Raw genomic sequence first — 14,495 nt, forward strand, 5'->3', positions numbered from 1 at the left:
ATATTTGGTGAAGGTCAAAACTCTGTTTCTTTAAAGGCAGTACTAGATAAGTTATTGGTTGCTACCGAATCTGCTGGAGAACATTTGGAATTGGAAGCAGTCAGAAAGAATGGCAGTTCTCTCTCAGTTGGTGTGTCCGTATCTGTTTTCCACCATGAAAATAAGAATCTAATTACAATGCTATTGAGGGATATTACTTTCGAAAAAAAGGTATGTTTTTGTCACCTAATTCTAATAATTGAATCATAATAATATTATTATAATATTCCATTAAATAATCAATAGCACAAATTATTGCTGGCAGAGGAGAGGAAGAAAAGTGATAATCTACTATTGAACATTCTACCAGAACGTATTGCTCAAAGATTGAAAGCTGGTGAGACAAGTATCTCTGAAAAGTTTGATGATTGTACATGTCTGTTCAGTGATATGGTTGGTTTCACCAAAATGTCATCAGGTCTCACTGCCTATGAATTGGTGCAACTTCTCAATTCAATTATTAATGGTTTCGATTCTTATATTACCCCTCTCGGTTTGGAGAAGATCAAGACGATTGGAGATGCTTACTTTTGTGTAGGAGGACTGAATGGACAGACAGATCACCCGGAAAAAGTAATTACATTTGCCATTCACATGCTATCTGTCATTAATAACTACAATACCAAGAACAATACCAAACTCAACATCAGGTAGGTTTTTCTCAATTTGATTTCATATCTAATTAATCATTAGAGTTGGAATCCACACTGGTCCAGTAATTGCTGGTTGTATTGGCCAACAGAAATTTGCATATGATTTGTGGGGTGAAACTCTAATTATTGCCAATTGTACGTATTATTATAATTTTTGAAATTAAATTATCATTCGTGTAAAGTGATGGAATCTAAGGGAGTACCAGGAAGAATTCAAGCATCAAGAAAGACCTATGAAAGAGTATATGATATTTTCGAATTTGAGGAAATCAAGGGAATTGAACTAAAACCATCAGTGCTCGTAAATACCTACTTACTCAAAGAGAAGCATCATGACATTAATACAAACTTTAGTGATGGATTTGATAAAATGTTTGCAGGTCTCAATATGTTCAGTCCAAAAACCTATAACTTTTCCAAGATCATTCAAGACCGCTCTCTCATTCAAGGATTCAAGGATTTCTTCACAGACTCTGAAAAGGTGAATATCATTAACTTTTACGAGTTGTGTCAAGAGTATGTGAGCTCTCCAATTCCAAGTCTTCGTTATAATATGGCAGAGAATATGGTAAGAGATTACCTTGAAGAAACTGCTCCCAAAAGATTGCAATTAAAGTATGTGAAGAATGCTTTTGGCCCATTTCAAATGAAATTCAAGGACTGTAATGATGATAATTGTCCTTCTGATTTATTTGAGAACTTCCAAAACCTATGTCTCAAAGTAAGTATTATTATTGTTGTTGTTCATCCAATCATTACAATTACTGTTGTACAATATTATAATATAACAATAATCCTTTTAAAGGCATTACGAGAAGAATTTCCAGCATTCATCAAGTCGAAGAATTTCAATAAGTTCTTGGAGCAAAAGAAACGTAACCCAGAACAGCTGAGACCTTATGTGAAGGATGAAAATGATGATGATGATGAGGATGATGAGAAGGCCTTCTTCAAGTTTTGTGAAAAGTGTGGAACTGAAATTATCAATTTGGAAAACCACCGTTTCAATGATTATGAATTTAACAATAGAAAGGAACTCTTGTTAGAGTTGAATCAGTGGAGTATTCACTTTGAGGGTAGTGGTGGTAAGACCTATATCAGTCCTGAGGTTGCTCACAACCATTTGAGTAATAGTAGAAGGCACGTTCAACTCAAGTATGTGTACGATATGAATTGCAAACACAAGGACCTTTTCAATGCTTGGATTGATGAAAAATCCCTCTCAACACGAGTAGCACAATTAACCTCCTCCAAACATGTTGATTCTGTACAGGTTGGAAAGTACATGCACGTGGTTTGTCATGAAAACTTCAAGATGCCCTTCCCACGCTCCAAGAGAGAATTTGTTCATGCCTATTCTTGTTCTTACAATCCAAGTGAAGAAGTCTACATGTGTATATCACGTAGTATTAACAATCCGAGAGCACCTCCATCAAGACAAATTCGTGGAGAAATCAAGACTGCCTTCATGGTCAAAAAGTTGTCTGAAACCACTTGTAGATATTACTATTCTGTTATTATTGATTGCATGGGAATGCTCTCACCAGAGTATTATACCAAGAATATTTACAAGGAAATTCAACAAGATTGTTTCCATGTCAATTTGGTTAAATTTGTTGATGAATTTGCAAAGGAAAATCGACAACCTTCCGGACCATTGGTAAATTCACTCAATTATTATTTGGAACATCATGATAGTAGTAAATAAATAGCTTATTATTTTGTTATTAGTTTCCTGTTGTTGTTATGATGAGGATAGCTTATTGTTATGTTATTAGTTTTCCTGTTGTTTCCATCATTGCATGTGATGAGGTGGCAACGATATTTTTTTTATTATTAAAAAAATTGTGGACAGTTTTACCGTTATCGAATATTTACCTTCATCCCGAACTACAACATGCTCATCATGATAAATATTATAATTATTATTGGGTATCGGATGTAAAAACAAACAACTTGAAAATGTGCTTCATAATCATCATAGATATGCTAATGTACAAAAATGTTTCGCGTTTTACATTTCGATATTAAAATCAGCGGAATTATTTCCACATAAAGACAAAAAAACAACACAAAAAAACCATTCAATACTAGCACTGCTGGATTAATCATCATTCGAAAGGTTTGACACTCATTGCTTTACAAAAAACCTTTCGAATTTTTCAAAATGGTCTTTGGAAACAATAATTCATCATCACCGAATGATATTTCACCTAGGAATAGACGATTCGTATTTCAACAAGCTACTACAACACACCATCATCATAATCATCATCATCACCATCATGGTGGTCATCATCACGAACAAGAAGATGATTCATTGGTTGCGAGTGGAGAATTGGTGATGAGACAGAATGGATTTTTTGGTAGATGGAAAAAGTAAGTAAAATCTCCTTTACATGTGATTAGTTTACTTTCGTTCATTCACATGACTATTTGAAATGTTCATTTCTTTTGGTGTTGTCCAACTCTTAGATTCTTCTTTACACTAACAAAGGATGGAGCTTTTGTTAAATTCAAAACCTCTGATTTTCACACACCCATGCAAACATACTTTCTAATATATTCACACAATTTAGTTTGTGACGGGCACAAAAACGACAAGTACAATATGGTGACAACAGAGGCTGCATTTGAATCACCCACACTTCCTCAACCAGCTAATAATTTATGTGGAAAATCGAATAGTATGCTCTTGTTTGTGGAAAATTCAGTGGCAGAAAAGGAAACTCTTGTTGTGGTGGCTCCTTCTGCTGATCAGTACAATATGTGGATGAGAGCTTTTGAAATTGTATTTGAAAATGCAAAATATGAAATGACAGTTAGTACCATGATTGATGGTACATCCTCATCATCAGATTCTGGATCATCTTTCACAAGTCATGAATCATATCATTCAGATAAGCAAATTACATTTGATATTTACAAGAAGGGATTGAAGATTTCAAATTTAATTGATGCCATGACAGATCCTACTGTCATTGCAAATGATAAGGGAATAATTATAGGTGTAAATGGTGCAGCAGAGGCAATGTTTGAGTGGAAACATATTGAACTGATAGGAGAGAATGTCAAAGTTCTCATGCCAACAGTATTTGCCAAATATCATGACGAGTTTATCAATAATTACAAAAAGACGAGAAAGCAGAGAATGATTGGAAAGCCAAGAAATGTACTAGGAAAGACAAAAAATGGAAGAACATTCACTGTAGAGATTTCAGTGGGAGAAATTTCAGGACGAATGTCATCAGATATGATTCATTCATCGGAACATGAGAATATAATTGGAGATTTGTCATTTATGGCTGTGTTTCGAATTCCTTTCGGTTCTAGTTTCGGATCTTCTTCAGATTTATCGTGGGACAGCTCGAGTATGAGTTCCAGTGAATCATTCAATGAGAAGGAGAAGGAGGACGAACACGATTTTAACACCATGATCGAGGCGAGTGTAAAGAATTTTTCACATCACAACACAGCACCTCTACCACCTAGGAATTTGAGATTAAACATCTCCAGTTCAAAATCATCCTCAGCAGAGGATGTCTTTAACGATCCAGCTAGAAGTTATAGTGATGACGATAGTGATTCTTCGAGTGACAGCGATGTAGAACAGTATATGATTTCACCACCTCGTGGTGGACCAACACATTCAGCACTGTTCAATTGCATTTCATATTCACCATCCAGTTTACAAGAGAGAAAGGAAAAGATTTACAAACGAGTGGAAAAGATTGAAAAGAGGAGCAGAACTTTGAAAGATAACGAATTCAACAAGCTGAAATACAAATTTCTACTATTGGAAAAGCAGATTAAAATCATGGAAGAGGAAAATGAAAAATTATTCACTCAATTAGAAACACAACGAGAATCAATTGAATTATTGGAGAGAGAAAGCCGAGTAATGTTATCATCACCAGAAGTTTCAGTATTTATTGATATGGCAAACAGCCCTTCATCCTATGAATCAATTTTGAAGTGGGCAACTAAGAATGGTAAACTAAATCATGTCAGATGTTGTAAAAGTATAATTGATTTCAGTGCCAAATATTCCAAATCAATGAAATCAGCATCCTATTCACTCCACAAACAACACTTCAAGATGGAGAAGAATGCAAGAGAAATATTCGATGAATTCTTCTCTTCCCACGCCAAACATCCAGTCATTCTCTCGGAAGAATTGGCCGATACCCTATTATCACATTTGGACACTCCAACGTCTCACATGTTTACAATGATACTTTACGAAATCATAACGACTAGTATATCTTCTGAACAATTATGGAATAACGTATTTTCTGGACATATTTGATTAGTATTTCCCATTTTTTTGATTTTTGGTGAATTGACAGATTGGTAATAAACATTAAAAAAGGAAAGTTACCTTGAAAATCCAACTTTTACATTTAATTTCATTTCGAACCACACATTTCAAATTTAAAATACTTCCAAATCAGTTGTTTTCAAAATAGTGCATTTCCTTTTAATTTTTAAATTGTTGATTTTCCCGATTTGTTTTTTAAACGAATAACTCACTCTCTATCATCTTAACACAAAAAAAAGAATAGAAACAGTAAACTAAACCTTTCCAATACAGTCAAAAAATGGGTAAATTCAAAACTCTTGTCAGAGCATTAGCAATTCCAGCTGCAGCAGCAAGTTTCATTCCATTCGCCTTGGGTGTTTGTTCATTGGGTGTAACTGCTCGTTTCCATGGCAGTAACATCAACTATGAAGCTTACATTTTCGATGCCTTGTTTGTCATCTTGTGGTTGGGAACTTTCGCCATGTCCTTGGCTACTCTCCTCCTTCCTCACTGGAGATTTGGTATTCCATACTTGATTTGGAGTTCTTTAACTTTAGGTTTCTCATTCGGTTATGCTCTCTTCTGGAGTCCTTACATGAGAAATGCAACTGCCTTAAAGTCATATACTGGAGCAGGTGCAGCTGATCACTTGGCATTCTCTACAGGTATAATTGGTAGCGTACTAGGTACTATTCCAGTAGCTCATGCTGGTATTGCTGCAGCTAGAGGAAGAAAGACTTCAATGGTTAAGACTAATCAACCAGTTGCTACTACATATGCTTAAATGTAATTTAATTGTGTGTAAATATACTATCCTGATTATTAATTGTGTTTATTGAAGCATGTTTGAAAGATTGCTTTTGTAAAGTTGTTAATAGTTGGTTGACTGTTTGTAAATAAAATGTATAATAATATGTGAAACAACTATTAGAACATTGAACAAATTGGCACAACGTCAATCCACAAATCATCTTTCCAATTTGATTGAATATTCAAAGATAAAAAAATGTTTCAAGGACATTACGGCCCTGCTGGTTTATTATTCTTTATCCGAAACCACTCCATTCCACTCTCATGGCTCATTCTCTCCACGCAATGGATTGATGTTGTATTTTATACATCTGCCATTCTGTGTGAAAAGTTATTCGATTCACAAATTGACTCTTGTCCATACAAGCCATGGATTTGTGGAGAATATGCAACTTATAATGTGGATTTGATGAGGAAGGGAAGAGTTACACCTATGGATTTTTCTATTGATTATACACATTCCATTTTGGGAGTTTTTATTCTGTCACTTGTCTATTCGATGATTTATTGGATTTATTCGAAGGTTAGTGGAAAGAAAAAAGTTGATTCTTTGGGAAAGATTGTTTTCATTATGTTTTTAGGAGCATTTTCTCATTGGATTTTGGATTTTCTTGTTCATAGAAAGGATTTACTTGCATTCTTTCCAATAAGTAATTGGAAAGGTGGCTTAGGTTGGTGGGATTATCCTAATGAATACGTATTTTGTTTGGAAACCTTCTTAGTCTTGTTGGGATGTGTTGGAATTTTGATTGGTAAGGCAAAGAGAGGTCAGAAATTAACAAGTGCCAGATTTTTATTGTCATTTGGCTTGTATCTTTCAATTTCTGTAATATTGACCTATGTAGCTGTTTTTGATGATGCCAAAAAACATCAAGAAAACGTAGATAAGGTAGTTCATGGATCAATCGTTAAAAATGGTCCAGATTTATTGGTCTTGTTCACTTATTTCGTCAGTGCAACTTTGGGATATTTCATGGAAGAACAACAACAGATTGTTCAAAAGAAAGATTAAAATTTTTGAGTGGAATATTTATTGGAATTACATATTTAAATTACGCAATTAAATTTTTAAATATTTTAATTTTTTTGAAGTTTTCATATTTCTACATAATTTAATACCATTTGTGGTGAGATTATTTTTTGTAATGTCAAGATCAGCCAAACTTTGCATGTTAGAGATGAATTGTGCACCTTCAAAGCCAATGTTACAATCGCATACGTTCAATGCTGTCAAATTATTCATTCCACTAATGTATTTGGCACCTAAATCTGAAATTTGGTTATGAGAAACGTGTAACCTTCTCAAGTTAATTAGTTCACAGATAGTTTTTAATCCTTCACCTGTGATTCCTGCTCCTTTAAGATCAAGATATTCCAAATTATATAGCAATCCAATACTCAAAGCACCTTCATCTCCAATCAGATTATCACATAAAAAAATGCAAGTCAATTGAGTCATTCCTGATAGTATTTTAGCACCATCTGAAGTGATATGATTATCATTGATACGGAGAACCTTAAGGCGTTTCATTTCAGCAATGTATTTTGCTCCTTCATTTCCAATTTTGTTTGTTGTTACATCTAGGTTGGTTAACTTCAAGTGAGAAATAGTTTCCAAATTTGTGATCTTATTATTCTTTAGATTTAGGGTGACTAATTTCTCAAGATTATTCAATGATTTTAGTCCTTGATCTGTTATTTCATTTTCCCCTAAATCGAGGTAAGCCAATTTGCTCAATTTACCAATTGATTCGAGTCCATCATCGCCAATTCTATTTCCACTTAGCTCAAGTAATGTTAAATTTTTCATTTCTCCAATATTTCTTGCTCCAATAGATCCAATTCCATTTTCACAAGCTCGGAGATATTTAATTTGCTTCAATTGGCTTATGTTATTGGTACCTAAATCTGCGATTGAGCATCGATTGATAGAAAGATTTGTCAAATTTGATAACTTTGCAATTAGATGTGCAGATTGGGGAGTTAGTTCAGAAGAATTAATACAAAGTTCGGTCAACTTGGAATGATTGGATATCTCATTGATTGTTTCAAGGTTACAATCCATCATTTTGAGTGATCTTAATTCTGACATTTGACTTAATGATATAATTCCCTCATCGTCATAAGTATTTCCTTTCAACTTAAGACTAGTTAAGTTTTTTAAATTACCAATAATTTCCACTCCGCGTCTAATCTTACTCCATTCAATTCTGAGCTCAGTCAATTGATTCATTTCACCTAATTTTTGTACACTTTCCATATCAATGCTACACCAATCAATTCCAAGACAAGTTAAATTAGGTAATTCAAAAACACATTTTAAAAGTGACAAATTGTGTGAAACATTCACTCTTTTCAAGTTTGTCATTTTCTTTAAAATTTCCAATAATTTCCCATCAGCTTGTTTAAATATAGATAAACTAATACCAATAGTTTCTATATTTTGTAGAAATTGGCTATTTTCCAGTCCATCAATTTTGTTTTGTGTAATAGTTAAAAGTTTGATGGAAAGTTTAGAATAGGATTTGATGACTTGTAAAAATTGTTGTGAAATTAACGCGCAGGATTTAATTACAAACAAAGGTTCACAGTATTGTATAATTTCAAAACAAATGTCATCAGGAAATAAATTGCTTCCGATTTTGGATGATGGGGTTTCGTCTAGATTCATTTTTTTTTTACTGCAATTGATGGTTGACATGTCAGTTCCAAGGTAAAATTATGTATTTTGAAAGTATTCTTTAAGGATGAGAATTTTAGATAAAATCTTATTGTTCTTAATCCTCTTTTTTAGGAAGGATGAAGAAAAGGTGATTGCAAATTTCCACAAACAGCTCGAATATTCTGATTGATCAAAATCCAAAAGATTAATCATTTCCAAAATTAATTCCAATTCTTGCTTGTTTCCGTTCGAATTCATTACACACAATATTGCATAATGAAAGAGTTTTTCCATTTGGAAATGGTGAGCAGTTATGATGACAGAAACAAGTTCTGTAATTGTGAAATTCTCCATTGACATAATTATTTCTGGATTCAAAGAGCATACCAGAATTATAAATCTTAAATGCTCGGTCATGTTGATATGTTGGTAAAACATGTCTGTTGAATTTTCTATCAGCATTTTCTGGAATTCGAATAAATCAATCAAAGGTTCATTTTCATCATTTTGAGAGATTAAGTGAGCAAATACTGGACTCGCCAATATTAATGATATTTTGTTAACTTTTAAAAGTTCAGTTTTTTCATGGTTAATAATTATCGAAACACTATGCTTTCTATCCAAATTTTCCAAGTATTCCTTATAAAGCAAGTTCAATGACTTTTCATTTGCTGTTTCGGTCCAATTAATGTCGTATATTTGAGATTTCTTTAATTTCTTTGAATTAATTATTTTTCTGATTGTACTCATCATATTTTTATCTTGGCATTTGACAGAATTTAAATTTTCTGAAGTGAAGGCAAGACATCTTCCCATCATTAAATTAATCAATTTACCATTAGGATAAAATTTTAACCATTTTGAAATAATTTCGATCATGATGCATACATTATCTTCATTTAACTCTTCAACGAATAGTGAAAATAAATATTGTTTTAGAGATAGGCCAATATCTGAAATATTACCAAGTAATGCTAGTGCTGTTATGATATTCTTAATAAGAGATTCTTTTAACATGTATTTGAATCGTTCCAATATATTTACAACGTTAGAATGTTCAAGATATTCATCACTATTCGAATTTGGGTATTGTGATAATTTGCATATGAGAATTATGAGTTCCTTAAAAATTATTATACTTTCTTCATCCAAATTGTCCAATAAATTGGTTTCACTAATCAAATTACTCAAATCCCCAGTTATTAATTTGAGAAATTCCAAATTTACAAATAAATCAGTTGATCCCACTTGTGTGAAGTATTTCAATAATTTGTTTCTATCATCAATAATAGATTTTCCACAAATTATTGTTTCGGATATCATCTCTTTTGTATAGTTTCCAATTTCTTTGCTTGCTTTATGGTGTCGTATCAGAAAGCCAGTACTTAATCCAATAAGGTCAATTGAATCTCCTTCATCCCACTCAAATGGCAATTTTACAACATTTTCATTCGCCTTGCTGAAACTCAAATGACCGAATTTATCTTTACAAAATTCCAGAATTCTCCTTTTCGATGTTTTCAATAGCACAGAGTTGGTGCTCACTACAAAGTCATCAATTTTTTCTTGATTCTGCAAGCAAATTATCTCCTCTTCGTATCTGAATAGTTTCATTTCACCATCATACGTCAAAATAAGTAGAAATCGATTATTTAATAATTCTACCTTTTTAAAAGTATTCCAATGATATCTATACAAATCCAATGGGTGTAGGTACCCTCTTTCAATAATAGAATCCAATATTTTTTTCACTTTCGAATAACAATGTAATTCGGACACTGTATTTTTCACATCAAGTACTTTTTCTCGAGTATCCATCATGAAAATTCTTCCATTTCTTGTATGAAAATAAATGTTACATTCTCCAACATTATCCATTCGAATATCTACAATTTCATCATCATCCTCCTTGTCTTTCAAAGATTTAACATTTGGCAATTTCGAATAACCCTTCACAACTAAACACCTTTCCGAATAAACAACAAAAGCGAAACCAGTCCTATCCAACATGGCAATGATCATTTCTCTACCAATAATTTTTACTAAATTATTGGGAAAATATTCAAGCAAGCCAACACACTCATGATTGAATATTTTTGAATCACAAGAAGCCCATTGCGGTGGGAAGAATGTGGTGCCTCTGTAATAATATTCGTGCATTTTTTTTGGAATTTTTATCATGTCCAACAAACTACAACTGGCAGGGGGGAACAATGTTGATGTCCGCGTGTTACTGAAAAATAAAATAAATAAAATTATGGGTCAAAAAACTACTAACTACCAGCTGATTTTAAAAAATATTACTTACCCTCTTTTTTGGTTGATAAAAGTAGTCATCGAATACTTTGGTATTATTTACAATAGTGGTATTGTTACATTTAATATAGATTCAGGATATTATACAAGCCATCATCTTGTAGTTACACTCACTTTTTTGAACAATTTTAATGGTTATTAATGTAGTACAAAAGAGGAGTGTAGTTGTTAATTTTTATGGAGAGGATTTTTGACTTGATGTTGACAATTAAGATTAAAATCATTGTAACGTAATAAATATATATTTTAAAGATACCATTGTATGTAATAATGATCTAAATCACTGTTAGATAGTATTCTGAAAATTTAATCCAATGGATGTTCTTACATAACAAGTTATAAGGTATTAAGCGAATACTATATTTGGTTTAAAATAAATCTGAAGGCGCCATTGAAAATTTTATTAAGCTATTTTGATCTAGTGATTATCTTGTCAAATGAGCCATCTTTCATCTCCTTTCCATTAGAATCAACCATTATAAATGATTTTTTCAAATCCTTAATAAGGTTGAAATGATTTTGAATGTTTCGAATAACATTTTCTTTACCAAATACATGCTCCAATATTTCTTTCAAAGCAAAAACATCTGCAGCTGCTGTATGTTGATTTTCAATCGATTGTTTAAATAATTGCTGATAAATATTTCCTAACTTGCATTGATTTTTCCCCAGTTTCAATGTTTTCTTCAAAATTGGGATTGTATCTAAGAAAATAAGGCGACTATTTTTCATTCCATCAGTAATCTTGGAATTGTTGATTCTCCAATGATTAAATGCTCGATGTAGAACACTCTTATCGAATGGTGCATTATGAGCAAGAATTAATGATTTCTTTGGTAAAAAATCAATAATTAATTTCACTGCTTCCATTTCCTTGGTTCCATTTTGCACTAATTGATTAGTAATTCCTGTTAATATTTCAGCATCTCACGAGAGATTTTCACTCTAGGTAAAATATATTTTGGAAAGGATAAAGTTTCGTTAGTGGAGATATTGTAAATACAGCAATCTGTTGGTGCTCTTGTTTGAAGATCAGTTGTTTCAAAATCTAAAATCAGTACATCATATTCCTCAATTGGTTCAATTAGATTACATTTGAATTGATGAGTTGTGCATCCACCATTATTAAGACAGCATTGTCTACATGATTTACAGGAAGCTTTTACAGCTTTTCTTCCCTTTCCACATTTACAAATTTGAGTTTTTGAATTGGATTTGGTTACTTTCTTAGGAGATGTGACTGAAATTGTTATATTTTGAGTGTTATTATTTTGAGATGGCTCTACACTATCAGATTCAATCATTATTTCATCTTCTTTTGGAGTCAATTTGAATTTTTCCAATCTGATTTTTCTTTTGAGCTCTTGATGAAGGGCATTAGTTAAATAGCATGAATTGACCATACAATCTGCTACTACTTTTGCCTTATCTGTAGAGCAATCATGTTTTGTTCGAAGGTGATTCAATAAATTCTTTCCAACTGCATAATTCTTTTGACATAAAGGACAAACTATTTGATCATTCTTATTACCAACCACATCTGTATCTTTTCTTAATGGAATTGAATCTTGTTTTACATTAATAGTCTTAATTTTGGATTTCACAGTATCAATCACATCTTTCGGAATATTAATGGTCTGTACATAATTGTCTGGTAATGGAGGAATGTCATCAAATTCAATATTAAGTCTGGCATAATGTTCAGAAATTTTGAATTTTGGTAATGAAAATATTCGAGCAGATTCTGAAATATGGTGAGGGTAATATCTATCCTAATAATCTAGCCAGCGATGGATTTTTAAATTTTCGTCAGATTAAATCAGATAAAAGTAGATTCGAGCAGATAAATATCCGACTTTATTCAGTTTTAATTGAATAAATCCAGATAAATCCTATTATTGATTAGAAATATACCATTCATCATCTTCTGAATCTTGGTAAACTTCTACCCTTTCAAATGATTCAAAATTTTCATATAGCCAGTGAAATTGGTTGCTGACATCAATTAGTTTACCTCCTTTACCTTTCATAAAGGTTCACAAATAAAATGCTTGTGGGGCTTCATTAATTGAAATCCTTCTTTGAAATACAGCTTTCTTTCCAACTATTGTAACCATTTGGTGAATAATATGGTAATAAGTTTGTTTTCTATCTTTTTTAATGATGCATTCACCTAGTTCAATATAACCATTAATTTCAGATTCTATAACTCCAATACACGTTGACTTGATTGTCGTGATGTGTCTGAAACTTTATATCTTGTAGATATAAATCTCTTTTGCCTATTGGCATCCTGTTTTGATTTTTCAATATTAAAAAAATTATTAACCACTTTGTGGATTTTCATTTCATATTCAGAATCAGCTGATAAATTGAAATATGCACCTGTCTGTGAAGAGGTTTTCCTTATTTTCTTTTCTAGGCATATTTCTTCATTCTCAAATATTAATTGTGTATCCTTTTCAATCTTATAAAATTGATTCTTTTCAATCTCTGAAAATTTTGTAAACTTGTAATCTTCATTCCAAAGTGAATATCCACAAAATGAATTACAACATGTTGATAATAACTTGATGAGAGAAATATCTTTAAATTCCGAATCCAATTTTTTGTAAAGAGTTGTTGTTTTTTCAAATTCTTCTGTAATGATGAAGTGAATATGTTTTGATGATGGAAAATTATCAAACACCTCTAAATCTGATATAGTTAAAGGTGTATCATCAAAAATGGCATTATATTTTGAAGGTTTGGTGTTTTGGAAGCATGTTTCACTTAATTGTTCTTCTATTAATTGAGAAACAACTCTGATAAACTCTTTATAATTTAAATTCCGCTTGTTTCCATAAAATCCTCTGGCTTCACTAAATAAATTCTCTAAATAATATTCTTGCAGCTTAAAAGGAAGCAATCTAGTATTTGAATTTCTACACTTGTCCATAAGTAATGTTAATCCTATCACTTGTTGAAAAACAGCATTTAGTGTCTCAGTTGACCAAGAGTGATCAGGAATTCTATAAACGTGTCTTTGGGTTCCATCTTCATCTTCTTCAGTAAGAGTTCTAACTTTGTAGTTTTGAAATAAAAAGAAAAAGAATGATCTCCATCCATATCTCAATCTTTGGTGGTGAGTTAATTTTTTTTGTTGAATGGATCTTGTTAAATATCCAATATGATTCAAAACATAATACACAGCACTGGCATTTTGTTCTAATAAATTCAAAACTGCATCACTAATGAGAAAATTAGCTCTGGAATGATTTTTTTCGTTATCTAAAAATCCAGAAGGAAATGTCAACTCTAGGTATTGACTTCTATTAAAATAGAGATCCCAAATATCTTGAATAATGCATGGTGTTGTACCAATTGATATTAATCTGCGCTCTTAAAACATCATTATTTATAAGACTTCATATACATCAATATATATCATTAGATAGGAAATGCTCACGGCTACATGATGATATATAATTTTAATATGTGTTGGGTTTGGGTTTGGGTATGGCGAAAACCTATTCTCATAAAATGAACCACTAATATTGGCTATCCAGTTATTATATATGTATTACTATATAAAATAATCTATCTATTCTGTAATACACGTGAAAAAACTCCCCGTAGTTATTGAGATAATCAAAAATGGTCAACTCAAAAATTCCTAGTATATCTATTATCTCTGCGACGAGAACGTTCCGGGTTATGATCACTCAAAATC

General features: G+C 32.0%; 7 protein-coding genes across 7 annotated transcripts in view; 4 read left to right on the plus strand and 3 right to left on the minus strand.

Annotated features, from left to right (window-relative positions):
* Positions 1 to 2,400, plus strand: part of NAEGRDRAFT_76093 (uncharacterized protein) — a gene marked incomplete at both ends in the record, with an annotated part of 4,522 nt that extends 2,122 nt beyond the window's left edge. Inside the window, 5 exons of the mRNA XM_002668942.1 lie at positions 41 to 210; positions 286 to 689; positions 733 to 827; positions 875 to 1,413; positions 1,498 to 2,400. Coding sequence (XP_002668988.1) covers positions 41 to 210; positions 286 to 689; positions 733 to 827; positions 875 to 1,413; positions 1,498 to 2,400 — 2,111 coding nt within the window. The remainder of the gene's footprint in view (positions 1 to 40; positions 211 to 285; positions 690 to 732; positions 828 to 874; positions 1,414 to 1,497) is intronic.
* A 459-nt stretch (positions 2,401 to 2,859) lies between these two features.
* Positions 2,860 to 5,001, plus strand: NAEGRDRAFT_54504 (uncharacterized protein; the record flags this gene model as incomplete). The annotated part of the gene is made up of 2 exons (XM_002668943.1): positions 2,860 to 3,071; positions 3,168 to 5,001. The coding sequence occupies 2 exons, from the start codon at positions 2,860 to 2,862 to the stop codon at positions 4,999 to 5,001; spliced, it is 2,046 nt and encodes a 681-aa protein (XP_002668989.1).
* Positions 5,002 to 5,293: 292 nt separating this feature from the next.
* NAEGRDRAFT_76095 (uncharacterized protein) lies at positions 5,294 to 5,779 on the plus strand (the record flags this gene model as incomplete). The annotated part of the gene is made up of 1 exon (XM_002668944.1): positions 5,294 to 5,779. The coding sequence occupies one exon, from the start codon at positions 5,294 to 5,296 to the stop codon at positions 5,777 to 5,779; it is 486 nt and encodes a 161-aa protein (XP_002668990.1).
* A 222-nt stretch (positions 5,780 to 6,001) lies between these two features.
* NAEGRDRAFT_76096 (uncharacterized protein) lies at positions 6,002 to 6,817 on the plus strand (the record flags this gene model as incomplete). The annotated part of the gene is made up of 1 exon (XM_002668945.1): positions 6,002 to 6,817. The coding sequence occupies one exon, from the start codon at positions 6,002 to 6,004 to the stop codon at positions 6,815 to 6,817; it is 816 nt and encodes a 271-aa protein (XP_002668991.1).
* A 48-nt stretch (positions 6,818 to 6,865) lies between these two features.
* Positions 6,866 to 7,873, minus strand: NAEGRDRAFT_54505 (uncharacterized protein; the record flags this gene model as incomplete). Its single annotated transcript, XM_002668965.1, has 1 exon — positions 6,866 to 7,873. The coding sequence occupies one exon, from the start codon at positions 7,871 to 7,873 to the stop codon at positions 6,866 to 6,868; it is 1,008 nt and encodes a 335-aa protein (XP_002669011.1).
* A 651-nt stretch (positions 7,874 to 8,524) lies between these two features.
* NAEGRDRAFT_76098 (uncharacterized protein) lies at positions 8,525 to 10,627 on the minus strand (the record flags this gene model as incomplete). The annotated part of the gene is made up of 1 exon (XM_002668966.1): positions 8,525 to 10,627. One exon carries the CDS (start codon positions 10,625 to 10,627, stop codon positions 8,525 to 8,527), a length of 2,103 nt encoding a protein of 700 aa, XP_002669012.1.
* Positions 10,628 to 11,191: 564 nt separating this feature from the next.
* Positions 11,192 to 13,984, minus strand: NAEGRDRAFT_76099 (uncharacterized protein; the record flags this gene model as incomplete). Its single annotated transcript, XM_002668967.1, has 4 exons — positions 11,192 to 11,673; positions 11,787 to 12,555; positions 13,116 to 13,935; positions 13,965 to 13,984. The coding sequence occupies 4 exons, from the start codon at positions 13,982 to 13,984 to the stop codon at positions 11,192 to 11,194; spliced, it is 2,091 nt and encodes a 696-aa protein (XP_002669013.1).
* Positions 13,985 to 14,495: the final 511 nt, after the last annotated feature.

Source organism: Naegleria gruberi (genome assembly GCF_000004985.1).
Source record: "Naegleria gruberi genomic scaffold NAEGRscaffold_90, whole genome shotgun sequence".
Lineage (NCBI taxonomy): Eukaryota > Heterolobosea > Eutetramitea > Acrasida > Naegleriidae > Naegleria > Naegleria gruberi.